Genomic DNA, 27951 nt, shown 5'->3' with positions numbered 1-27951 from the left:
GAACCACTAAACCACATGCACTTAGGAGATGGATTCCACGTGGCTTTTGGGCACAAGTGGCTTAATTGCATCTTTGATAGATGGAGGTGAAAATGTGGAAAATTTTATTAACGTTCAGTTTTAAAAGCTTTACACCTGTGGTATGCAAGGGGAAGGGGTTTTCTTAAAGAAGTGAGTCTTAGGGTCTGGGTCCCGGTTTAGGAGTTGTGCAGCAGTGGAATGTGTTTGTTAAGTCCTTCAAGAATCTGTGATCTTGGTCCCGTGCTCGCAAGGCTGTGACAGTTTCTTCTTCCTTCGGGGGAGAAGAGACACTGTTATACCTCCAGGCTCTCAGCACATTATCCCTGCACGATGGACTCCTTCACATCTTCTGTGGATTCGAATTTGCTCTGAGTCAGCCTTGAGGCTCTCCCAGAGGAGAGATCAAAGGAGAGAAGCCTTGAACTACTTCTCCAGATGGACCTTAAATGCAGTCTGTGTGTGTACATCCCATAAAATGTACCATCTTACACCACGAAGCAGACAATTCAGTGGCTTAGAAATTCACACCCACAGTAGACAAATCACATTGCTTTGCAACCACCATCATCTGTCTCCAGAGTGCTATCATTTCCAGTCAAAACTCTACCCATTAAACAAGGCAGCATTCCCTTCCCCCTCCCAGCCTCTGGCAACCACTGTTTGACTTTCTCTCTGTGAACTGGACAACTGTGTGTCCCTCATGTAAGGGGAATCATACAGCATTCGCCCTTTTGTGTCTGGCTTGTTTACAAAAGCAGTTTGCTATATAGAACATTAACCTTATAGTGAGTAAGGATACAATAGGTATAGATAGCTATTACTTCTAGATCAGAAGTCTTTAGGAGCCCTTGTAGGGCTCCTCAAGAACTGTCTCCCTTTTAAAGGATGAGTTTCCTAACTATAAGGTTTTCTTAGGCACCTTTATGGAGAAGGCAATGGCACCCCACTCCAGTACTCTTGCCTGGAAAATCCCATGGACGGAAGAGCCTGGTAGGCTGCAGTCCATGGGGTCGCAAAGAGTCAGACACGACTGAGCGACTTCACTTTCACTTTTCACATTCATGCATTGGAGAAGGGAATGGCAACCCACTCCAGTGTTCTTGCCTGGAGAATCCCAGGGACAGAGGAGCCTGGTGGGCTGCCGTCTATGGGGTCGCACAGAGTCGAACACGACTGAAGTGACTTAGCAGCAGGCACCTTTAGCCCAGAAGATGCTAATCACTGTCCCGGGTCATTTCTCCTTTGAGAGCATCCTCGTGGTCCCGAACTAAAATCAGCTACCTCTCATTAGGAAGAACCACTAACCTGGTCATATTGATTGTGTAGCTCTGGATTTTGCTAATGATTCAAGTTTGACATTTAACAGAGTGTCACCCCATGTTTACCTGGCCACTTAACGTTGATCTCACCTTCCTCAAACGAAAAACATCTAATGCAAAACTACAGAGCGTCAGTGAATCTATGACAAAGGAGGCAACACTATACAATGGGGATAAGACAGCCTCTTCAATAAATGGTGTTGGGAAAACTGGACAGCCACACACCAAAGAATCAAACTGGACAACTTTTTCATACCATGTACAAAAATAAACTCAAAATGGATTAAAGGCTTAAAAGATCTGAAACCATAAAATTTCTGGAAGAAATCCAGACAGCATGCTGCTTGACATCAATCTCAGAAACATGTTTTTTTGATAGGTATCCTCAGGCAAGGGAAACAAAAGCAAAAATAATAAACAAATGGGACTATAACAAAAGAAAAAGCTTTCGTGTAGCAAAGGAAACAACCAACCAACAAAATGAAAAGGGCTGCCTACTGGATGGGAAAAGATATTTGCAAATGATATATCTGATACAGGGTTAATATCCAACATACACAAAGAACTCAAACAACTCAACATTAAAACTTGAATATGAGTGGGTCGAAGACTTGAATAGACTTGTCTTCCCAAACGAGACATACAGATGGACAATAGGCACATGAAAAGATGCTCAACATCTAATCATCAAGGAAATGCAAGTCAAAACCACAGTGAGATATCACCTTATATCTGTCACAATGACTTTTCAAAAAAACAAACAAAAAGTGTTGGCGAGGATCTGGAGAAAAGAGAACACTTATGCAGTATTTGTGGGAATATAAATTGGTGCAGCCACTGTGGAAAACAGTATGGAGGTTCCTCAAAAAAAAAAAAGAAATCAAAAGTAGAACTACCATATGATACAGCAATTCTACTCCTGGATATATAGCCAAAGAAAATGAAGGACTGATGCTAAAGCTGAAGCTCCAACACTTTGGCCACCTGATGCGTAGAGCCAACTCATTGGAAAAGCCCCTGATGCTGGAAAGATTGGGGGTAGGAGGAGATGGGGGTGACAGAGGATGAGGTGGTTGGATAACATCACCGACTCAATGGTCATGAATTTGAGCAAACTCTGAGAGATAGTGGAGGACAGAGCAGACTGGTGTGCTGCACTCCATGGGGTCACAAAGAGTCAGACACGACTTAGTGACTAAACAACAACAATCTGAAAAGATCCATGCACCCTGTGTTCACTGCAGCGTTATTTATAATAGCCAAGATACGGACGCAGCCTAAATGCCCATCGATAGATGAATGGATAAGGAAGATGCAGAACATTACTCAGCCATAAAAAGAACGTAATCTTCTAATCTGTGGCAACATGGGTGGACCTAGAGGGTACTGTGCTAACTGAAGTCAGACAAAGACAAATACTCTATGACTTCACTTTATATATGGGATCTACAAAACAAAAACACACACAACAGAAACAGTCATAGGTAGAGAGAACAAACATGCGACAGCCTGAGGGGGGTGAAAGAAATGCGCGAGGGAGATCAAGAGGTACAAACTACTAGTTACAATATAAATGAGCCATGGGTATGAAATATACAGTGTAGGGAACATAGTCAGTGACTATGTGGTATCTCGGTAAGGCAACAGATGGGAATTAGACTTGTTCTGATTTCTATACATTTAAAAATGTATAGGAATATCAAATCACTGTATCGTGTAGCAGGTGCTAACACAGTGTTGTAGGTTAATTATCCTTCAAAAACAGACTTATAGAAAAAGAAATCAGATTCGTGGTGACCAGAGGTGGGAGTGAGGGGGGAGGGGAATTGGATGAAGGTAGTGGGAGGGATTGGGGGCAGGAGGAGAAGGGGACGACAGAGGATGAGATGGCTGGATGGCATCACTGACTCCATGGACGTGAGTCTCAGTGAACTCTGGGAGTTGGTGATGGACAGGGAGGCCTGGCGTCCTGCGATTCATGGGGTCGCAAAGAGTCGGACACGACTGAGCGACTGAACTGAACTGAGTCTTAAGGCATAAACTTCCCATTATAAGATAAATAAGTATAATGAGTATAATACATATAGATAAGGATAATTAACATGAGTAATGTAATTAGCACTGCCGTATGTTACGTGTGAAAGTTGTTAAGAGAGTAAATCCTAAGAGTTCTCACCACAAGGAAAAAAATTTTCTTTTTCTAGTTCATATCTCTGAGATTATGGATGTTCACTGAACTAATTGTGCTAATCATTTGAGGATGTATGTACATCAAATCTGGAGAAGGCAATGGCACCCCACTCCAGTACTCTTGCCTGGAAAATCCCATGGATGGAGGAGCCTGGTAGGCTCCAGTCCATGGGGTTGCTAAGAGTCAGGCACGACTGAGCGACTTCACTTTCACTTTTATGCATTGGAGAAGGAAATGGCAACCCACTCCAGTGTTCTTGCCTGGAGAATCCCAGGGACAGGGGAGCATAGTGGGCTGCCGTCTATGGGGTTGCACAGAGTCGGACACGACTGAAGTGACTTAGCAGCAGCAGTACATCAAATCATTATGCTGGACACCTTAAACTTACACAGTTCTCTGTCAATCACATCTCAATAAAACTGGGAGAAAAAAAACAATGGGATACTACTTCATACATATTAAAATGGCTATGATTTAAAAAAATACAAAGAAAATAGTTTCACCAAAAAAAACACACAAAAAAGTAAAACCAAAAAGAAGAAATTTAAAAACCACAGAAAACAAGTATTGATGAGAATGTTAAAAAAAAAAAAAAAAGGAAACTGTGTGTGTTGATGTAAAATGGTACATCCACCGTGGATAACAATATGGTGGTTCCTCAAAAATAAAAAATAAAAAATTACCATATGATCCAACAATTCCACTTCTGGGTATGTACCCCAAAGAAATAAAAGGAGGAATTCCAACATATCTGTACTCCCATATTCATAGCAACGTTATTCACAATAGACGAAAGGATAACCCAAGTGTCCATCCATAGATGACTAGATAAAATGAGGTATATACATATGATGGCATATTATTTAGGCTTAGAGGAGGAAACTTTGATACATTCTACAACATGGATGAACTTTGAGGACATTATGCTAAGTGAAAGAAGTCCATCAGAAAAGGACAAATACTGTGTGATTCCACTTCCGAGGTGCTTAGTGCTTAAATTCAGAGATGGAATGTGAGATGGTGGTTTCCAGAGCCTGGTGGGGGCAGGGGGTAATAATTGTTTAATGGGGACAGAGTTTCAGTTTGGACAAGTTCTGGAGATGGTTGGTGATGGTGGCCATACAAAAATGTGAAATGTACTTAATGCCAGTGAACCATACACTTAAAAATGATTTAAACAGTCAATTTTATGTTACATATGTTTTACTACAATAAAAAGTCTTTAAAAGTATCTAATGCTATCTGATCATGATTCCCTGCTCCTATAGGAAACTTAGGAGCCTTTATTATAGAGTTCATTCCCAAACATCCTATTCTGGAAAGAGACAATTTGTTGTTGCTGTTGTTCAACTGCTAAGTCATGTCTGACTCTCTTGTAACCCCATGGACTGTAGCCCACCAAGCTCCTCGGTCCATGGAGTTTTCCAGGCACGATTACTAGAGAGGGTTGCCATTTCCTACTCCAGGGGATCTTCCTGACCCAGGGATCAAACCCACACCTCCCACATTGGCAGGTGGCTTCTTTACCACTGAGCCATCAGGGAAGCCCAGAAAGAGACAAAATACAATTAAAGAGCAAAATGGTTGTTCAAAAGCTGGCCCCCCTTCGTTGTTTAAATTTCTCAGTACAAAGTCACTTTAACATCATACTCCTTTCCTCTCCCTCCCCCAGAAGAGGCAAGTAGGGAAAAATAACAAAAAACAAGAGTGAGATTCTACACCAGAGGAGGTAGGACAAGCGCCTATGAGATTAAAGGGGTCTGGAAGCTTCCTAGGACCAAGAAGCTGCCACTCAAAGGTGGCCCCCATAACACGGAAGGGAAGAAACTCAGGGCCGAGTCATGAGAGAAGCCTGCCTGTCCGTCACCAGCTTCCTAGGAACAGCCCAGGTTTGGCCAGGTGATCACCTGCACAGGAGGTCTGGGCACTTACCTCGGAGAAGTGTCTCTCGATAATGTTCAGTGCAGTCAGGGCGACCTGATGGTTCTCGTGAAGTTGCAGAGCCTCAATTCTATCAAGCCCACCGAGTCCTTCTATCAGCAGACACATGTTTTCCTTCTGAGAAATCTTCTCCGCTGCCTGCAGGTGATATAAGAGCGAGACTCTGGACCGAAGCCCTTAGGACATGGGGCTTTACCTCAGTGGGATCAGACCAAAGCCGCCCAGTGGGCTGCTGCAGTGTCCTTCTCCCAGATTGAATCAAAATTGCATTGTCTTCCTCTCATTCGGGGGTAACTGTCATCTATCTATTGAGGTTTGTCTTCATTGCACAAAATTCAGTATTTTTTTTTTCTGAATATGCCACCACCCATACACACATGGCTAAACACTATTTTGTAGGTATCCCCTTTCTAATTGGGCTTCTCTGGTGGCTCAGATGTAAAGAATCCGCCTGCAATGCGGGATACCTGGATTTGATCCTATTGGGAAGATCCCCTGGAGGAGGGCATGGCAGCTCACTCCAGTACTGTTGCCTGGAGAATCCGCATGGACAGAGGAGCCTGGCGGGTTACAGTCCATGGGGTCTCAAAGAGTCAGACACAACGGAGTGACTAAGCACACCCCTTCTAATTAATGGAGACTGTTTTAAAAACAGAGAAAAGAATGTTCAAGTGATGCTACATAAATGCAGATGTTCTGGCCCTGTGCTCCCTGGAAAGCCTTGAGAGGTCAGGCAGGAGACCCTCGGTAACAGAAGCCACACCATGACAGCTAGTGAGGTCTCTGGAAACACGTGATGGGACTGGATTGAAGCCCGTGCTGATCACTGGATTTCTCATCCATGGGCATTCACTCACTCATCATTTGTATGTACAATATGGGCAAGGGCCACAAAACTATCAATAAAGGTGAGACATCGAGAAAGCCTTTTCCCAACCCACACTATCAGGGGAGACAAGAATTGTTATAGTACAGCAAGCCATGATGGGAAAGAACATAAAAAAGGGTGTATATACGGGTATAACAATCATTTCGCTATACAGCAGAAATCAACACAATGTCAATCAGCTATACTTCAATTAAAAAAAAAAAAACAGAAAGGACAATAGAGTAAGTGGTCAGAGGTTTAAGTTATAGAAGATGTGCACAAAAGGCTTGGGAAGTACCCAGTTCTTAATGAACAGCACAGTACCAGGGTCCATCACAGAATAATGGCATCCCCTAGAGAAGGAAGGGCAAGGACAGAGTTCTGAGGGAATAAGTGCTGCGTATCAAGAGGAAAGCATCACTACAGTGTAAGCTCAGTTGTCCGAGTCTTTGCAACCCCAGGGACTGTAGAGCCTGCTAGGCTCCTCTGTCCATAGAATTTCCCAGGAAGAATACTGGAGCGGGTTGCCATTTCCTTCTCCAGGGGATCTTCCCAACCCAGGGATCAAACCCACATCTCTTCAAGGAAAGGAGTAGTTCACCTAAGTAGAATCTTTGAGGGAAGCGCAGAGAGAGAAAGAAACGACTTTGTCATCCTATAGGACTCTGGTGGCTATTATGTGAGCAGTAATAAACACACACACAAACAAAACTTACTGTGGATCAAATTAAATATTGGTTAGGCCATAATTTATCTGATGAGAGCCTGCACTTTTGTCTAAGTCTTGATACCTTCTAGTCCTCTCTGTACATCCAGAGTGAGCTCTTGACTTTTAGTAAAAGAAACAGAGGCAGGAACCAATGTGCTAGGTTAGTCTCTAAGAAAACTGGGAAGTGGGCAATGACCCAGAGCAGGAGGAGCCCTGGAGAATTCTGGACTTGGACAGAACAGCAGATGGCCCCCAAGTTACTGCAAAGAACCTCAACCGTACTCTGCTGCCCACCTGAAGCCTCTTCTATCTTATCCTGATCTTTCTTACTGTCCCATGGGCCACCACTGGATACAGGGGCTTCACTGGTCCTCCAGATGGGACGTGCCCAGACTCCTCCCAAGAAACAGATCCCAAGTGTTTCATTCAAATGAATGAGATAAACAGATGTCTACAGCTCCAAGTGCGCTTTCACACGTCATGCCCAACCTTGCCTTGTTGTTATTGCTTTTCCCTCATTAAGTCCTGCCCACCTGTCTGTGACCTTACGGGCTGCAGCACGCCAGGCTCCCCGTCCCTCACTGTTTCTCAGAGTTTCGTCGGATTCATGTCCAGTGAGTCAGTGATGCTATCTAAGCATTTAATCCTCTCCGTCACCTTCTCCTTTTGCCTTCAATCTTTCCCAGCACCAGGGTCAGCTTTGCTACTTTGCCTGCTGGCTGCCAAGTCTCTACTCTATATCTGTGATTTGCTCAAAGTCTTAGTGTCTAATTGGGCTGTTTCCAATCCGTTTTTGACTGGGGTCAGTTCTTTCTGGGACAGTTGCATGAAAAGAGTGCTTCAAATGAGCTTTTTAAAGGAGTCCTCTGGTGTTACTTTGAACCTTTTCAAATGGCTTAGTCACATAAAAAAGACCTTCACCAAATGAATAAAGCCAGACTCTAAGATGGCCTGAGATGATCCCTGCCTCCGGGATATTCATTCCCTTGTGTAGCCCCTCCCATGCTGAAATGGGGTCATCTGTGTAACCAATAGGATGTTGTTGAAATGACCTCCTTCCTAAGTCCTACAAGACATTGGGGCTTCCACCTTGCTAGAAGGTGGAAGATAGCTTGCTGCAAGGGGAGCCAGCAGCCACGATGGAAGGGCACTCAAACAGTCCCAGGCAACCCATGTGGTAAGAACTTTCTAGGCAGGTAAGCGAGTCTTCATGGAAGCTGATTCTTCAGCCTCCATCAAGCCTTCAGATGAGACTGCACCCCCGTTTCCATCTTTAACTTCTAAGACCCTGAGCCAGAACCATCTGCCTCAGATCTAAGCTGCCTCAGATCCCTAAACCCAGAAACTGTGTGAGACAATGTTTGTTTTAAGCCACTAGAGGGGTAATTTGTTGTTCAGTATACAACTGACACAGATAGTATGTAAATATTGGCTTAGCTCACCTTTATTTCAGAAATAAGAATTCTCTAGAATTATCTCCCGGAGAAGGCAATGGCACCCCACTCCACTACTCTTGCCTGGAAAATCCCATGGGCGGAGGAGCCTGATAGGCTGCAGTCCATGGGGTCACACAGAGTCGGACACAACTGAGCGACTTCACTTTCACTTTTCACTTTCATGCACTGGAGAAGGAAATGGCAACCCACTCCAGTGTTCTTGCCTGGAGAATCCCAGGGACGGGGGAGCCTGGTGGGCTGCCGTCTATGGGGTCGCACAGAGTCGGACACGACTGAAGTGACTTAGCAGTAGCAGCAGCAGAATTATCTCAAGGCTTTGTAGTCCATTTTCCCAGCCACGCAGCTAAACGGAAAGGAACTCTAGTACGGTCCCTCAAGGTCTCTCCTTGCTAACATCCTGCTGCTTCCTCCAAGTATATTGTTTCATCTTCTAGAAGAACCAGCCATCTGACTCACTGACTGTTTCTTCCTTGCTTCAAACCTTTGGTTAGTTTCTCTATCTCACTCAGACTAAGTCCACCTTCTCTCACAGGCCGTCCGTGCTCTGGCCCCTGGATATCACGAGCCTGTTTCCCAGGACCTTCCACCCTTTGACTCTCTCTGGCCACACCCCCATCCCTGCTTTTTAAGGTCTCCTTCACTTAGAGACCACTTTCCCAGGTGCCCACAAGACTCATTCACTTCTTTCAGGCCTTTACTCAAACGTTCTTCCTCATTGAAGTTTCTCCAAACTATTGCATCTAAGAGACCACCATGCCCTCCCCACTCTGGGCCATCAGTAACTACCCCTCCATCAGATATATTCTACCGGCAACTCTCTACTCGATGCATCTGCTCCTCGCCCCCCTAATACATAAACTCTACGGGACAAGGACTTTGCTTTGTCGTTTCCTGAGCATCTAAAACAATGCAGGCCACCCAGACACTTCTGGGGGAAAATGAAGATGGTGGACCTTCATTGAAAAGCCTCTTGTCCTGCTATCCATCGGATGTGTGGACAGAGGGTGGGGTGGGGGGGGGGGTGTGGAAGCGCAGAGGAAAAGAGAATCCTAGTTAGGTTTTTAGAACCAAATGAAATGTCTTAATGCAGAGACTTATTTAGAAACCAACCTGCTCAGAACAGCTCACCTGGAGGATGAAAAAAAGAATGTCAAGGATGATGATAACCATTTTGTTGTCTGGGATGGTGAGGAGATTTATGAGCGGCTCCAAGACTCCAGCCTGGACAAGCTGGATCAACTGGTCCACGGAGCCCCCGGTTGTGAAGTTAGCCACCGTCCAGACAGCCTCCTTCTGGACTTTAAACTCTCCCTGCACAAAGAGAACATTTCCATTCTTTACAGATTCTGAAGAATCTAAATACAGGGATAAGGATGTGGTTCGATTCCTAGGGACGCTGGGCTACCTATTCCCGGGACTCTATGTGCAATTCACACCGAGTCCCTTGGTAACCTGCCTTCAGCTTTTGAACAGAAGACACCATCTTTGAGAAGCCAAGAAGGAAGGCAGACTCATGAAGGGTCTTCGAGGGAGGTTCTACATTCAGACAGACTCATTTCCTTGCGTCAGGTTATAGGAAAAACAGAATCAACATCAACCAATACAGGTAAACAGTACCGATCAGGGACGACACCTGGGGTTTTAAGATTATAGTGACTCATGTCTACATTTATAGTCTTTCTGCCCCAGTAAAACTTTGCACAAGATGCTCCAGAGCTGAGCACACCACCCGGTGAGGACACAGGAAAGCCACTGAAATCTCACTCAATGCATCCCTTCCATTTAAAAAAGCACTTGGGGGCTTCCCTGGTGGCTCAGTGGCAAAGAATCTGCCTGCCAAGGCAGGGGACACAGGTTTGAGCCCTGGTCCAGGAGGACTCTGTGTGTCAAGGAGCACTAAACCTGAGCACCACAACTACTCAGCCTGTGAGCCACAACTACCGAATTCCACGCACTCGAGAGCCTGTGCTCTGCAGCAACAACAAAATGAGAACACCACAATGAGAAGCCCTCGCGCTGCAGCTGAAGAGTGGCCCCCGCACGACACAACTAGAGATGAGCCCATGCAGCCAAACAGACTCAGCAGAGCAAAAAACAAAAAGAAGCAGTTGGCTCAGACAGATGGAATTCATTTATCAGGGATCCTTCTATCCATTTACAGGAGGAGTTAGTCCCGCTTTATGGCTGGAGGAAACTGCGACCTCAGTTTAGACCAAAGCAAAAAAAAAAAAAAAATCCACTAAAATAACATGGCTGCAAGCAAGTTACAGTTCAAAAGGCACGGTTTAAAAAAGATCACTCCTTGATTTCCAACTAGATGCTTCTGATTAGAATAGGTACAGACTCTGGGTAGGACGCAGGAAGGAAGCATCTGACAGACTGGAAGATGCCATGGTTTGGGTAGCACTCCTGGCTTAGCTTTCCATACCTAACGCACACCTGGGGACCCACCAGTCAGCCTGACATTAACCTCCCTCCCCAACCCGAGGTCACCACTCCTGACCTGTTTCCCAAGTTGATGGTTTAAACATAGCTCATCCACTAAAAGGTGACAAAAAGAAATGCTGATGGTAGCAGTTGTCTTGGGGAAGGGAAGTGGGAATCAGGAGGAAGAAAGAAGCTTTAGTGTATTTCTCCTGGTATATCTGGATTTACGCTTTCATCAATGGGATTTTTATACTGAAAAGGCACGCCCTTTCTTCAGTGTATAACATCACTATAACCCGATATGTTTTTTCTACTAAAACAAAATGAAACCAAATCTCCTCCCATTTTTGCCAAGGAAAGTAGGTGGCACACTTTAACACTAGAGATGAGCCAGTATTTACCAGCTCAATATTTTTCTGGATATTTGAGCTGTGGGATCACCTTTTCATTGACTTATTAAGTCTTCTAAATTTTTAATGGGCTATCCAAAGTGGCATGCCCCCCTTCTTTTTCAGGGAGAGTTAGGAAACTAATGTTTTGTAGATTTGTCATGCTCTCAATTAATTTTGCTTCTCAGTCTACATCTGAACACCTAAAGGAGTTGAACACATAGCCCAATGCAAAGTAGCCTTGTGTCAGGGATGCCGTGTGGGCCACTTACGTTTTTTAGCACGTCCACCAAGGGAGGCAGGGCGCCACAGGCGATTAGCTGCTGGATGTGTTGGCGGGGCCCAGCAGCCACGTTGCTCAGGGCCCAGGCTGCCTCCTTCTGGATGGAGGGGCGGGGATGCGTCAGCAGCTGGGGCAGCACACCCAAGATGCCCGCGTCCAGGGCCAGCTGGGTCTGGTGGTCCGTTCCTGTGACAATGTTGCCCACGGTGCGGAGAGAGGGCGTCTGGGGGACCAAGGTGAGACGTGTAACCAACGCTGCAAATTTGTCATCGCGGAAGGTAACCATCGCACCAAACTCCACGCCCTCCCAAACGTCTGTCGCACTGTTCGGATGGTTTTCCGGAAGCCTGTGAATGATGATTCTATCCGTGATCCTCATCCACTCAGTGCATCCTTGGCTGTTCACATAGTTTAAAGGTACCTGTCAGCCTCCCAGTAGTTTCAGCTCAAGTGGGTCAGAGGTCAAGTGATACATTTCCCAAACAGTGCTGTCCTTTTCACGTCTTTATATTGGGAAAGTTGCTAAACTGATGGTCATCTTTATAATGTAATAATCTCTACTGAATTTGTATCTGGCATACATATCAAACTTCCTTTAATTAGAGCTAACGAAGTCCCAGTGGCATTTTGGGGATGCATTCATAAAGGTCCTCTCAGTATCTTTGAAGGTCCCTAGGATGGGTCTATGTTTGGACTCGAGACAACTGTCCTAGGAGGGTCATGGGTGCATGTGTGCATACTCAGTAGCTCAGTCGTGTTCAACTCTTTGTGACGCTATGGACTGTAGCCCACCAGGCTTCTCTGTGCAAGGGATTCTCCAGGTAAGAATACCGGAGTGGGCTGCCATTTCCTCCTCCAGGGGATCTTCCCAACCCAGGGATCAAACCCGAGTCTCCTGTGGCTCCTACATTGGCAGGTGGATTCTTTACCACTGAGCAGTCTAGGAAGCCCAGGAGGGTCGACTGTGGGTTTATTTTGGTTTCTCTGTACCATGGTGACAGCCCATCAACAGTTCTAGAATCTTCCTAACCTATCACACTAGGTATCTGCTACTCCAGTGAGAGGTGTTAAGTAGCGCCATAGGCCAAACACAGCCTTGCCAGTCTGCTGCATTTGGGCCCCAAGCCCCCATGATAAACATTCTAGAATATGTCTTCACACCTTCATGCCCTCAACACTATCCCCAAACTAGCCTTGACTTCTGAGCAACGATACACTCATCTCTGAATGGATGATCACAAAGATTGCATAATACACGATATTAGGCATAGAAATCAAAAGGGGTACCCGTACTTCAAAGTACATGTCCAATGAAGTACATTATGCAAGTGACGTATGTCACAGAGTCATGTGTTTGATGTTGGCTTTACTTACTTCCCACCTATACCTAACGTAGTCTAAGGGAACCAACTGGGGAGAGGATAAGGGGAACTTTTATGCTTGAGTAAGAAAATCAAATGCTATAAGCTTTACATTAAAATGTGCACAGACACACCCCAACTTGTTAACATCTACATGCAGAAACCAGTAGAAGGAAAGGCCATAAAAGACTAGTTCACTAGGGACTTTCCTAGCAGTCCAGGGGGTGTGGGTTTGATCCCTTGGGGCCAAAGATCCAAAATATAAAACAGAATATTGTAACCAACTCAATAAAGACTTTAACAATGATCCACATCAAAAAAAATTCTCAAAACAGAATACTTCATTAGGTGGAGGGATTATAGGCAATTTTAATTGGTGCTTCTCTATCTTTTCTAGTTATCAGATTAAGAGAAAGTAAGTCATTGAATACCCCCACGATTTTGGATCAAAATTGATTCAGATCTTTAGTTACAGAGTAGCAGAGACCAGGGAAATGCAGAGGACCAGCTTTGTTCCAGGTAAAGGATGAATACCAACAGGGAAAGACTGGGGGGTGAGGAAGAAGAGAACCTGCTCAAGTGATGATGACCCGCAAACTCTAACCTGAAGGCCCCTACGGAGACCAATGGGACCCGGGACACTTACCAAGACGTTGAGTTCCGAGCTGCTCATAAGCTCAACCAGCCTGGGCAGGACCCCAGTGTCCACCACCTGGCCGATGCGCACATCGCAGCCATCGGTGAGGTAGGACAAGGCCCAGCAGGTGTCCGAGAGGACCTCTCTGTCTGGGTGCCCCAGGAGGTAGAAGAGGGCAGGCAGCATCTGCTTCACCGCGTGGTCGGAGGGGTACGGGTTCTTGTTCCGGCACAGGTTGGACAGGGTCCAGGCGATGTTGCGCAGGAATGGGACCTGTAACGAGGAGACTGCCGCTAGCACTGGGTAGGAAGGAAGAAGGAAACATGCCCACAGCAACGTGTCACAGCCACCCTCGATCAATAGTATTGACCCGTAGGAACCAAAGCGTTTGAGCTTCAAACAGGAATTTGTTCTAGGCGATAAGCCCTGGAGGGGTGCAGAGAAGGAGCTTTGTTTTTATGTTGTTGTGGTTTGTTTTTTTAAACTAGAGAGTAGCCCCCACTCGCTGCAAGTAGAGAAAGCCCTCACAAAGCAACCAACACCCAGCACAGCCAAGAATAAAAAATTCATTCATTCATAAAAAAGCAAGCAGCTGGTCAGTTTAGACTTGGCTGAACTCTGCTCTGGCTGACCTCGCAGGGCTGGAGGATACATAAGTACGCGTCATCTAGCCAGGCACAGCTACCTTCCCAGGGTTGCTGCAACGGTGCCTCTCACTGGCTTCAACTTAACATGTACAACTAAGGCTCCGATTCCTTCTCCCCTTTACCCTCCCCATATCTCTATAAGGAGGGTCCTCTAAACAACCTAACCTGAAACCTGGGGGCAATCGTCGCTTCCTTCTGCCTCCCGCTTCTGTGCCCATCACAGCAGCAAGCCAGGTCCATGTGCCCCTCCGCCTCCTTCGGCTCTAATCCTGTGACGGCAGCCAGGGGGTCTTTCTGGAAGACCAGGTCGCTTCCCTTCCTGCCATGACATCCTCCCAAGGCTTCCTTTTGCCCCCAGACTGACGTTTAAGTCCCTCGCCCCTCCTGCCATCTGTCTTGCACTGTTCTCTGCTTGCAAGCTCCCTTCGTCATGCCAGCCTTTATCCAGCTCAGCATATCAGGTTCTCTCACCTTGAGGGCAGGGTATGTAGCCCCTTATTTTTTTAAATAGACTTATTTCTCTCTATTTGGCCATGCCAGGTCATTTGCTGCAGGTGGGATCTTTATTGCAGCATGTGGGCTCCAGTTCCCCAAACACAGATCAAACCCAGGTACCCTGCATTGGGAACGATGAGTCTCAACCACTGGACCACCACGGAAGTCCCTCCCTTGACATTCAGAAGCAGCCTTCTCATTTTTGTTTAAGGCAAATCTAGAACCCAAATTTCATTCCTAACCCAGAGAGTCCTCTACTGTTGCCACAGCAATCCACATGGACTCTAAGTTTCGAACCTAGACCCTATTTTACTACCCAGGAACAGTACCGGGGAGCCACTAATTCTTTCTGTGCCCCTTGAATAGAGAGCTCAGTCATCTTCTTTTGCAGGATTGTAAGTTTGGAAAAACTTCCAATAGATCTCTTCCAACCTCCACCCCCACTCCAAAGAAAGATCAGCGCTGCCTTGAGGACAAATGTGAATCAGCCTCTCCCCACAGTGACACCCAGTCCAAGGCCTTGTTCCTCATCACCGCTGCAAGGGGCCGGGCAGACCACATGGCCTAGCATTGGTTCGGAAGCACATTCCCCATTTCCCAACTTTGGGAACTTGTGTACCGAGCCAGTGAACTTCATCAAAAAGACACTCAACTGGTATGCTTGACGAAACCAGGGTCAGCAGATGTGGAATGGCATCACTCGCGATAACATTGTCTCTGAATTCTGGTCCATCACCTACAAATAGATAAGAACACAACACTCTAAGAGGGAACAGAGAGGGTCCTGGGGTGGGTGACAAATTCTTCAAAAGGCTCTGCAAAGGGTGAGAAGCCAAAACTCATTCCTGGGTTAGGCAAGTAGATAGTATAACCATGAACTAGACCCCTGGGTCTCCAACATGTTGGTTGAGTAGATGGTCTGATGTGGAAAACAGCTACCACACAGCAGGGATTGCTAGAAGCATGGTCTCTGGGCCCATCAAGGAGCCAGCCAACCAGGCCCGGGGAAGTGCACTCTAAATGTTGGCGGCATTTCACAGCATGGTTCTCAGGAGACAAAGGCCACTAGAGACCAAACTGTCTTCCCAGAAGGCTTTGGCAACTCCCAAAAGCAACTCAAAACAAAGTCTGGGAGACAGATAGATGCCAGCCAACGGCTATCTGCTACTCGGGCTAGAAGATCAACTTTAGACCCTAGACACCTCAGCTCTTCAACCATCAGGCAAGGCATAAGCTACACGACACTACATCACCCGATTTTGCCTGTTCCTGACTACACTGAGCAAAACGAGAGATGAAATCTCTGTAATAGATGCTTTACTTCTGTGAGCGTTTAAAAGGCAGACTTATTTTATATTCTGTTTGCTAATCCCATCACACGAAGTCCTTGGAGGTCTAATCACACTGTTTGTTTCTGCTGATGTGGTCATGGAGAACTGTTGACTCTCTGAACTTGAAATTGCTAATATTTGGTTGATTTTAATTTGTCAAAACCCTGAGGGGCCCAGTTGAGTTTCTCCCCCCAGAGACATATTTATATTCAGCCTGGGATCCTGGATTTTCCACCCCAGCAACCCTCATCCCCAGCTTGTGCTTTCTCGGGCCATGCAGGGAGTACAGCATCCAGTACTAAATCCGTGAGGACGATCTTAGGATCATGTTTTCAGAGGGAGAATTTTCCCCTACACTGAGCAAACATTTGTGTGTGTGTTCCCTGGGCAACTGGCACTGAAGGTAGAATTCTTTTACGGTCCTGGGCGATGTAAGGGTCTGTCAGAGTATCCCCAGCCCGCATGAGCAGTGTCAACAGAGATTTGTCTTTTGTTCCTGAAGCCACTAGGCCCTGAGGCTGTAAGACCCCAGTCTTGGCAGAGGTCCCGAAGCAGCCTGGAGCTCCAGAACACACCACATCACCTAGTCTCAGCTTCAGGTTTTGGCCTCTGAACTTGACTCTGAGTCTCGGTAAAGCCCGTTCTACTCTTGCCAGCGTTGCTAGGCATTTGAATACTCAAGAGTGTCTGATCTACAGCATTCCCCAAAGAACTCCCCTGGCGTGCCACATGCCCGGCCCACTGTTTTCTTAGCTCCCCGGTGGGGAGAGCCTCACCTGCTATGTTCCCGAGGGCCCACACGGCCTGTTCACACACAGTCATGTGGGGGGAAGACAGGAGCTCAACCAGGGGCTGGATGGCACCCCCGACCACGACGGCGCGAGTCAGCTCCGAGGCCCCTGAAGCAATGTTGGTCAGAGCCCAGGCTGCCTCGAACTGCAAGCGGGGGTGAAGGGACGACTTCAGGAGCTCCACCAGCCTGGGGATGAGTCCCGCGTCCACAATCAGCTTCAGAGGAGGGTTCTTCTCCCGGGACAGCATTTTCCTTTGCAGTGTGAGAGCAAAGAAAGACAAGAACATATCCTGTGAGTCAGGAAGGGAGAAGGCCCTTTATGGATGTTCTTGGCATTCCTAACTATCCAATGAGACAAACGGCTGGGCCAGAGCTCCTTCGGATCCTCACACTCAGCCTGTGGCACTTTGCGGGGATGAAGCAGCATTTTTAGTTATTATCTATGAGCCGCCATTTCTGCAGAGGCCAATTTAAATGAAGCCATTCATCTCTGACAACACTTGCATATCTTAAGCTGTTCTCAAGGACAGTGTAGAGGAGCAATTCCATCTCACTTTTGGATGGACCCGCTTTTTCCTACATCGTGTGGGTGTTTCGCCACTGTCAAGAGACCAAAGAGGCCAGTGGAATCCGGCTAGGAACCCGTCAATGATACAAGTCTGTTTGGTGATACCTGGCTGCTTGGGTGGCCTGGAAACATAGTTCTGGATCTGAGGCATTGACACCACTGATTATTTCTTGCAGGGTGAGGCTGACCTGTATAAGGAGACACAGATTCAAGTCAGTCTCTGCCAAAAGGAACCATGGTCATCTAGTCTCGCCATCTATCTGATTAGAAGAAGCTGGCTTGAGCAGTACATCTCAAGCTGCATGCTGGTCTGTATTAGGAGAGGGAAGAACTCTTGGTGGTCTCACAGGTCTCACGGATTCGTGGGACACTTCCCATGCTCTGGGGGAGAGGTAATTCCTAATATCACTTGGGTCCCCAGAGCCTTTTACTCCCATACAAGCTAGTGGGAAGCTAGTGGGACTTCCCTGGTGGTCCAGTGGTTAAGAAGCCACTTGCCAGGACAGCAGACATGGATTTGATCCCTGGTACTGGAAGATCCAGGCTTCCCTGGTGACTGACTGTAAAGAATCTGCCTACAATGCAGGAGACCTGGGTTCGATTCCTGGGTGGGAAGAGCCCCTGGAGAAGGGAATGGCAACCCACTCCAGTTTTATTGCTAGGAGAATTCCATGGACAGAGGGGCCTGGCAGACTACAGTCCATGGGATCACAAAGAGTTGGGGACGACTGAGCAAACTAACACTTGGCACTTTTCCCTTTTTTCCACTTTCAGGAAGACCCCACATGCCCGGGGCCACTAAGCCTGTGCATCGCAACTGCCGAGCCTGCACGTGCCCTGGAGCACGTGCTCCACAGGGAGAAGCCCGAGCACCGCCGGAGAGCAGCCCCCTCTCGCCACAACTAGAGGAAGCCCGTGCAGCGCACTGAAGACCCGCTGCAGCCAAAAGGAGGACGTGCTAGGGATGTCAGCAAAAATGGCAGAGTCAGGACCTCAAAATTCTCTTCCACAAAAACAACAAGAAACCTGAAAAATGGAATCAACTTTTGTACCAGGAAGAACAGCGAGGACTGCAGCATTTTGCCGTGCCTTATCCCCACCACTCCTGCCCCAGCTCCGTGGGCGCTTTAAAAACCAATAGCCCAGCAGGCACTGGAGGAGGCAGAACAGGTTGGTTCTCCCTTAAAACCTCATTCCCAGAGAGTTATTATTTGATCCTTCTGGTGGTTTCCTGGGAGATCCCATTTGTAAGATTCTATTTTATTGGGCTCAGACCTCACATAAAGAAAAAAGTCTTTTTCCTGGAGGTTATTTGTTAAAAACAATTCAAGGAAGTGGTACAAATTTGCAGTTGCTTGGGGTGAGAGGGGGTTAGATAATAGTTGGGGGCAAATAATAGACTAACCACACATTTTGAGCGGGGGGTGCTGTGCTGCATGACATGTGGGATCTTAGTTTCCTGACCAACGATCAAACTGGTACCCTCTGCAGTGGAAGTACGGAGTCCTAACCACTAGACCACCAGGAAATTCCAAGAGACATACATAAGATTCAAAGGCAAAAAAGAGCTGAAAGGAAAGGAACCAAAAACAATATACCATGCAAACAGCAACCAAATGGAGCTGGAGTGGGTACACTAATATGAGACAAAACAACCTTTAAGACAAAAGTTATTAAGGACAAAGAAGGACATCTTATAACAACAGTCAATTCACCCATTAAAAGATATAATAGTTATAAACACATATTCACCTAACAACAGAGCCCCAGACTATGCGCAGCAAAAACTGGCAAAAGTGAAGGGAGAAAGAGAATTCAAAAACAACAGCTGGAGACTTGGAACCCCGCACTCAGTGGATGAACAACCAGATACACTATCAACACGCTAACGGAAGACTTAAACATCACTGCAAAGCAATCAGACCTGGCAGACATCTACACCAACAAACAGAATATGCATTTTTTTCCAAGGGCACATGGAATATTCTCCATGATAGACCATATATTAGGCCATAAAACATGTCTCGGTAAAAGACTGGAATCATGCAAAGTATATTTTCTAGCCACAGTGCAATGAAATTAAAAACAAATAATAGAAAATGTGGGGACTTCCAGGGTGTGGCAGTTAACAATCCACCTGCCAAGGCAGGGGACATGGGTTCCAACCCTGGTCTGGGAATATCCCACGTGCCATGGAGCAGCTAAGCCTGTGCACCAGAACTGCTGAAGCCTGCATGCCTAGAGCCTCGGCTCTGCAGCAAGAGAAGCCACCTCAGAGAAATCAGCGCACCACGACGAAGGGGAGCCCCGACTTGCCGCAACTAGAGAGAGTGAGCCCAGCAACAAAGACCCAGTGCGGCCAAAAATAAATAAATAAATAAAAATTTAAAAGGGCATTAAGTCTTTAAGAAAAAGAGAAGAAGAAAATTTGGGAAAAATAGATTTGTGAAAATTAAACAACACACTCCTAAATAACTGATGGAAAACCACAAGGAAATTAGAAGATAGTTTGAGACGAATGAAACAGACCTACAATAAACCCAAACTAATGAGATGCAAGTAAAGCAGAGCTTGAAGGGAAATATGTGGCCATAAATGCATGTATTACATTGAAGAAGTAGAAAACCCTCAAACCCATGACCTATCTTCACGCTTTAAAATATGAGAACTAAAAGATAAAAAAAAAAAATAATCAGAGAAAATGAAAATATTTGAAAAATAGAGTGGAAATAAATCAAACAGAATGAGAGAATAGAAAAAAATTAAAACAAAAAGTTGGTTCAAAAGAGCAATAAAGATGACAAATATTTAGCTAGATAGACCAAGAGAAAAATAGGTAAGACTCAAGTGACTAAAACCAGGAATAAAATTGGGACCATAACTACCGAATTTACAGAATTAAAATTATAGACTCGATAAACAGAGTACACCAACAAATTAACAGAGTACACCAACAAATTAAATGATCTAGATGAAAGGGACAAATTCCAAGAAATCCAAATCACCAAAGGTGACTGAGAAAATCTGAAGAGACCTATAACAAGAAATTGAGTTACTAATTTTTTAAAATTCCACAAACAGAAGCCCAGACACAGAAAGTTTCACTGGTGAACTTTCACAAACACTTAAAGAAGAAATAACCACATGGGCCTGGAAGTCGTCCCAGGATTCGCTTTGAGGGAGGCTGAGATGGATGGAGCATGGAAGGCAGATGACAGCACCCAAGTCCGAGGTTAGACTTGACAAGCCGAGGAACCAGATGCCTCTACCGGGAGAGCGCCTTCGTGACCCCTCCTTCCCTGTGTCTGGCTGAATGGAAGCAAGTGAAGTTTCACTGAGAAGCAGCACCTTCTCTACCTCCTGTTAGAACATAGATCCCAGACTCATGGCCACAAAGATAATGACACTTAGCTTTCCGACAACATCAGTTTAGCTCTAATGACCATCTCTCTACTCCTTTCCTTAAAGGGCCTCAGTTAGAACTTGCAAGTTCTCAATCAAACATTTTAAGGGCAGAGAAACTTACTAAGGACATATTTTTACACCCAACTGCTCTAAATGCCATGTTCTCAACGTACCCCTTTGGTCTGCTGATCAGAAGGGTCAAGTGAGACATCAGTGATGTTCCTCCTCTTCAAGGCCTGCTCATCCTTCTTGGCTTTCCGGAGCTCCAGGCTGACTGCAATCCTCTGCTGCCGCCTTGCCTAATGAGGAAAAGAAAGAATGGGAGCCCTTAGAGCTGGGGGTGGGGGGCAGGTTGCCACCACAGCTAGTCTTCAGAACACACTTCAAAGCATCTGATTTCACATTTCAGCAACAGGCTGAAAAGTTCAGATCACGCAGCTGGTCAACAGTCAGCTCGGTTCACCTCCTTGACTTCTTCCTCCTACACCACCTCTAGAGAGTCAGTCTTCCTCCCAAAGTGAAGGAAGTTTATGTCTGCCCATTGACAGGTACAGAGACATCTGAGCTGGACATCCCATTGCCCTAAATCTGAGTGCATCTTCATTGGTGATAATTAGCTCCAGAAAAGCAGGTTTGGGCTTGCCCACTGTGGGCACCCACATGGGGCAGGGGCCTGAAGGGAGCACCTAGACCCCAGACGGCCTTGACCATTTCCGCTGCTGGGTATCAGCCTATAGGTCATTCAAGCCTTGGTGTACTCCCAAGAGTTTTACTTGGACACCAGAGGAAGAAGAAGATGGAAATTCTAAAAAACAAACCAAAAAACAAATTCTTTTCTTCTTTTATTGGGCAAAACTCAGACTTCACAGTATTCAGAGTCCTGGGGAAATGATCTAATCTTTATGGATAGATGAGTTTGGGGTTGAAGACTTTAAAATATTGATTATAAGGAAGTCAGTGTGTATCAGATACTTGCGGTTCTTTAAAGAAGCTATTTAATCCTTTCTTGAAAGTAGGGTCAGGGGGAATTCCCTGGTGATCCAGGGGTTAGGACTCAGCAATTTTATTTCTGGGCCCCTGGTTCAGTCCCTGATCTGGGAGCTAGGTTCCCACAAGCCACATGGTGTGGCCAAAAAAAAAAAAGAAAAGAAACCAGGGTCGCTGTGGTGTCTCTGGAAGGGCGGGATACACTGGGGGCCTGAGGAGCCAGTTGCCGTGCTGGCCCATCAGTGGCCCTTCCCCAAGGAGGGCGCTGTACCCTGGGTTTCTACCTTCTCATCTCCTGACCCTTCCCCCTGCTGTCCACAGAGAGTTCCATCCCTGTGTCCTAACTGGTTTCCTTTAATCTGCGATGGTCTTGGAAGACAGACAAGCCACATTTGTTGGAAGGGCGTAAGTAAAAAGAAACTGGCTCGGGATAGTGTCCTAACTGGGGAGCTGTGACCTTGTGCTTTCCTTATCCCCAGCTGCCTTTCAGATTCCCAAGTCACAGCCAACTTGATACATCAGTCAAGATACATAGACATAGGACATAGAGCTAGACAGGAGATTTGGAGACCAGAGAAGCTGAGTGAGGGCTAGATTCACACACAGCACAGACTCCCTGGCCCAGGCCTCATGCTCAGCCCAGTAGAGAAAGCAGTCTGGACCTTTCACTCCTGAGTTCTATTTCTTTACGAGGCATGCTTGTCGGTACTTGTATTTCCAATATCTCAGCTCTTGGTGAGCCCCCTTGACATGCAGAGCTGCAGGTAAGCATCTATATGCCAGGCACTTGATACTGCTACCCAGACCTTTGGAGGTAGGTTATCAGCCCTGTTTTACACATGAAGAAACTGATGGTCTAAAGTTTAATACTTTCAAGACCACATGGAAACCCTAATTTGAATCTACAGTTGTCCAACAAAGTCCACGAGGCTTGATCCTCCCCACCTTCAATATTTTATTATGAAATTTTCAAATATACAGAAAAGTTAAAAGGATTATTCAATGAACATCCATGCACTTACCCACAAAGAACACTCAGCACTACTTGCTTGGTTACCCTATCTTCTCCCACCCTTCACTCTATTTTTAATGCATTTCAACCATATGCCTTTTCTTTCTTTGTGTGCAGTATGTGGGATCTTAGTTCGCCAACCAGGGATCAAACTTGCGATCCCTATAGTGGAAGCGTGGGCTCTTAACCACAGGACCACCACATTCACCCTGACAGATAAGGCATTCCTTCATACTCACAGATGCATCTTTGCCCCGATACTTAAATTTTCTCAGCCTCTCTTCCGGAGCATCCAAAGTTGGCATATTGACTGGAAGAAGTAAAGTACCTGTAGGAAGGACAGTTTCAAACAGATTTTCAGGGCCCAGTATGTGGTTACTATGTTAAAGCCATCTAGACTCTAAGCCCTTAAAGGCCCCACAGCACAACAGGGAGCAGACTCAGGAGGTCAGCATCCATAGGCACCACACACCAGCTGAGTAAGTAATGAGCATCATGGGAGTTCAGAGGGGGGACCAGCCCAGGGTTGCAGGGGGTAAGGGAAACGTACTGCTTCTGGGGACAGTTTGGCTTAAGTTTATTCTGACGGCTAGGGTAGGCTGGAAGCAAAGCACAGAACCCTTCCACGTGGCTGGGTCCAAGGACTTCTGTACAGAATATATGCACAGGATGCGAAGGAGCCCGAGCAGGCTATGATATGGAGATGGTCTTCTTCTTCCACACAGGCATGTTAGTTTAGGACTTTATTAAGCATGACCCACTCCTAATTCTCGGGAAGGCTTCCTCCAACAGGTCCCACCCATGGTCATCTCTCACCCACACCCTGGCAACTGCCTCCGCTCTCTTCTCCCTGCTTCTACTACTGCTGTATTCCACTCTGTTCTCGACACAAAGCCATGCAATCTTTGAAAAAGAAATCGACCATGTAATTTCCCCCACTTTTTCCCCCCCACCCTCTACTGGATGCCCACTGATCTTAGAAGAAAACTCAGATTCACCAGGATGCCCACCCTACACAAGCTGGCCTCAGCCTCCTCGCCCCAGCAACTCTTTCCTATGTAAGAAGCCAAGTATCCTCTCAATCGGTCTGTTTCATTCTCTCCACAGCTTTTACCATCGCCCAGTATTTTCTCGTTTGTGCATCTTCCCCTCCAAACTCCCAAGGACAACCGGGCCGTGAGTGTCTTGGGTACAATTCCTCAGCCCCTTCACGATGCCTGGCATGCAGTAATATCTGTTGGATGACAGCAATGAGCAATAAGCTCACAAAAGCAGTTGGCCCTTCATTAGAGGAGGTTATTCAAATTGGGCCAAGATTGGACTTTCTACAGGGCAGTATGGAATGACCTTTCTTACAAGTGTGCAGTGAATATCCATCTAAGTATACAGGATGGGCTGGACTACATTATACCGAGAGAAAACTGGACGAAGGCAACCAACAGACTCTTCTTGAGAAGAGAACAGCTGGGGATAATTTTGGTGGGAATGACTAATTTAGACTTATCAACTTGGATGGGATGGTGTAGACAACTTGTAGAATTCTGTAAGTAAGGAGAGAGCCAAGGAGAGAGAAGAGGAACTCTGAGTGAGAACTGAGCAAGAATTGAGTCTTCGTGACACTGGTATTACGGTCCAAGAGCACGAGGGCTGTTCTGCATGGCAGTAAAGAAGCAAGGACTGAACTGTGGAGTCGGAGAAGACTCTTGAGAGTTCCTTGGACTGCAAGGAGATCAAACCAGTCAATCCTAAAGGAAATCAACCCTGAATATTCACTGGAAGGACTGATGCTGAAGCTGAAGCTGAAATACTTTGGCCACCTGATGGAAAGAGCCAACCCATTAGAAAATACCTGAATGCTGGGAAAGATTGAAGGGAGACGGGGACGACAGAGGATGAGATGGTTAGATAGCATCACTGACTCAATGAACATGAATTTGAGCAACTCCAGGAGATAGTGAAGAACAAGGAAGCCTGTTGTGCTGCAGTCCATGGGGCTGCGAGGAATCAGACACAACCTAGCGACTGAACACACACATACATGTATAAGTCAATCACTTTGCTGTATACCCGGAACTAACACAACATTGTGAATGAACTGTATGACAAAAACAAAAAAATTAATGAAGTAACATTAGCAGTAAGGGAGAGAGAGCCCTCTTTTGCAAGTGGGGAAATCATCTCAGTCACCACTTGCCAAAGTGCCCGCAGCGGTTAGGCCCCGGAGCCAGGAATCAGCCTAGGTCTGACTGCCACGCCATGGTTTGGTTCACTGAGCTTTGCAGCCGATAATCTGTAACAAAATCAGATTGGGAAACACCAGGTCTCCACCGTGGCTGGCCCCTAACACGTGGAGGAGATGTTGGAAAATAGGAACGCGCACGTTTTAGGCAATGGAAATAGCCGAGGCCGCTTCTGAAACACTGTGTTGCCACCTCATTGCTGTATCTCGCTGTTAACTGAGCCCCGCCAGCTCAGTTCGTGAGGCTGTCTGAATGTGCACAGGAGGCTGGTTTGGTACACGGGGATGAAATGCTTTTGCTTCTGGGGAGACCCAAGGCAGGGCCTCATTCTAGGACTGTTGCCATGGTAACCATGCATCCTTCTGCCACATCCCAGAAGGTATGGCCGTAAGGTACCTGGGAAGTAGCAGGTTTAAGATGGTCACCGCTTTCCTTCAAGTCAACTGTCAATGGGGATTCCCCGGCAGCCCAGTGGTTAGGACTCCACTATTTCACTGCTGTGGGTTCAATCCCTGGTGGAGGAACTAGGATCCTGAAAGATGTGAGGTGCAGCCAAAAAAGAAAGAAAACAAAAATCGAGTGGCAGGCCAATATCAGATGGCATAAGGAGATAAAGCTCGACTTCAGATCAGAGTCCTCCCCTCTCCCCAAAGCAGTTTGAAAGTCACAGATGTGGCCACGCCACTTCATCTGGGGACATTCTGCAAAGCCAGCTGCAGAGCCAATCCTTCTGGCTTTCACAAGCTTCCCTCCTCACAGCTCAAACATGCTTCCTTCCCCTCCCATGGCTACTTGTAGCACCAGGAGCACTGGCTACCCCATCATCCTTCACCAGGAGGAGGAGAACACCAAGCTGGAGGCTTTGAATTAGGGGCCGAAGTCAAAGTCAGTACCTTTCTTCACTCAGTCTCCAAGTTTGAGATCCAGAGAAAGCCTAACTGGTTACTTAGGCAAACATCACCCATTTGGGAGGGGGCTGATACCCCTCCCCTCAACCTTAGGCCACACAGTATGAGACCCCTTCCCTGGATGTCAGGTGGCAAAAGCCCACCTAAGGGACCCTCCCGGGCCATGTTTAATTAATGGCACTGAGTTACTTTCTCTGGTTGGGGCGTTATAGGCCATTTGGTTTTTTCTATCCTTTCCTAGATAGATCTAGTCAAGCTTTGCCATTGAGCATCTTTTGTGAACCCAGAACCGTTTTAAATTAAGATATGTCTCATCACCCCAGGCTTGGCTTCTGCAAGTACAATTTTTCTGATTCTAAATTAACGCATGTTCACAGCTTCAGAAAATGAAATACTTCAGAAGCATAAAGAGCATTAACCCCAATAACCCCACTCCTCCCCCAAGTTAACCTTTAAAAGCCCACACCACCATCCTCTAAGCACCCTAGCTGCTCTGCTCGAGCCCCAAGGGGCTGACTATAGGAGGGGAGCCGATTACAGACACGGTTAGCGACTCGTTCATTTCTCCACTTCGTCTGTACCAGGGATGTCTTTTGATGTGTTCAGATCTACATCACTAACAGCTGCTTCTTCAAACAAAGTGGGATTTAAGTGAAAACCATGCATTGGGTTGGAGAGAGGGAGGTTTATTCTTTAGGAAAGACTGAGCCAACCTTGACCCCAAGGTCCGTTGGGGCTGGAATGGGGCCCCGGGGTGGGGGGGGAGGGTTTCCAGTTCCAGGGACCACCCCCCTCCGCATTCACTCCAGGCTGGAGGCAGGGAGCCACATAGCCAGGCTTCCCTCCAGGGCCCACCCTGACCAAGATGGAAGGCACGTGTCACAGCAAGGAGGAGGCAAGCGGCCAGGCCTCTCCCATGACCCACCTCCAAGGCTGCAGAAGACTTTGTTCCGCAGGTGAAAACTTCTGAGGGGTATTTCCGGGAGGGGGACACCAGAATACAGGTCTGCAGGCTACTGTGTGGTTGATGCAGCCCCAGGCACCCTGCCACCCCCCACCACCTGAGCTCTGCAGGGTGAACAGCCCCCAACAGTCACCACCCCCTCCCACCCCTTCTGAAAACAAGCCAAGAGCCACTCGGCACAGCATCTGCCAACCAAGGCTGAAGTTCGACAGGGAAAGGCCCCGCCTGGGCCTCCTGGGAGCCACCCCTCAGGGCAAACCACCGGCTTGGCAGAGGACAAAACCGCAGCAACCTCTCCAAGGGCCCCCAAACTGCCTCTAGTGTCCCGGTGCCCTCACGCACAGAGACAAGCCTCCAGCCACCCACCACTCACCTGGTAGTGAGCCGCGGTCTCCAGCCTGCTGGTCAGCCTTAAATGCCCTCAGCAGGTGGCACGTGTTTGGGGGGGCGTTTGGTCCCGCCCTACAACTGGTTCCTGACCAATGTCGATGGTTCTTGGAATCACGTGGGGCACTTTGCACCACCCACTCACCAAGCCCCGCCCCAGACGCTGATTGAGCTGGTCAAGGAGGGCGGTTCGGATCTCCAGGTGATTCTCACGTCCCAACGAGGTACAGGTGAGAGGGAGCCTCAGCGGCGCCCCGCACCTTCAGGCGCTACAGCCTCGGAGACCCTCAGACGGCCGATCAAGAGGCGAGGGGCAGGGACATCTCCCTCCAGGAAAGGGTTTGCATTCTGGGTGTTTGAGGCTTCCAGGATCTGGCTAGATTGAGTGGCCTCATCCTACAACTGGCTAAAAGCTTAAAGCTTAAAGCTGCTATTGAACAGTTAACAAATGTTTCTTCCCAAGGCCGGCAAGAAGATTGGGAGGTGGTGAGAATGGGTCTGCTTCATACTGAAATGGAAATAGGAACAAAGTTTCATATATTTCTTCAACAAATATTGAGTCCCCACTTTGAAGAAAATGGCAACCCACTCCAGTAGTCTTGCCTGGAAAA

The 27951-nt window shown here is 47.0% G+C and overlaps 1 protein-coding gene across 3 annotated transcripts; it reads right to left on the bottom strand.

Moving 5' to 3' along the window:
- Positions 1–81: 81 nt before the first annotated feature.
- KPNA7 (karyopherin subunit alpha 7) lies at positions 82–27358 on the bottom strand. 3 transcript variants are annotated; one of them, XM_055561701.1, is made up of 11 exons: positions 27327–27351; positions 23081–23169; positions 21016–21141; positions 17543–17625; positions 16853–17121; positions 15399–15481; positions 13613–13876; positions 11595–11828; positions 9635–9817; positions 5464–5610; positions 82–292 (listed from the first exon to the last, which is right to left on the bottom strand). In XM_055561701.1, exons 2-11 carry the CDS (start codon positions 23144–23146, stop codon positions 179–181), a joined length of 1569 nt encoding a protein of 522 aa, XP_055417676.1. In that variant the 5' UTR covers positions 23147–23169; positions 27327–27351; the 3' UTR covers positions 82–178. The 3 variants fall into 3 exon arrangements, with proteins under 3 accessions (XP_055417676.1, XP_055417677.1, XP_055417678.1); XM_055561702.1 differs by lacking the exon at positions 27327–27351 and adding an exon at positions 25478–25505; XM_055561703.1 differs by lacking the exon at positions 9635–9817 and having other exon boundaries at positions 27327–27358.
- Between the last annotated feature and the right edge of the window lie 593 nt (positions 27359–27951).

The sequence above is a fragment of the Bubalus kerabau genome, chromosome 23, assembly GCF_029407905.1.
Source record: "Bubalus kerabau isolate K-KA32 ecotype Philippines breed swamp buffalo chromosome 23, PCC_UOA_SB_1v2, whole genome shotgun sequence".
NCBI lineage: Eukaryota > Metazoa > Chordata > Mammalia > Artiodactyla > Bovidae > Bubalus > Bubalus kerabau.
The sequence above is the reverse complement of the archived record's forward strand: the minus strand, read 5'-3'. Positions and strand labels throughout refer to the sequence as shown.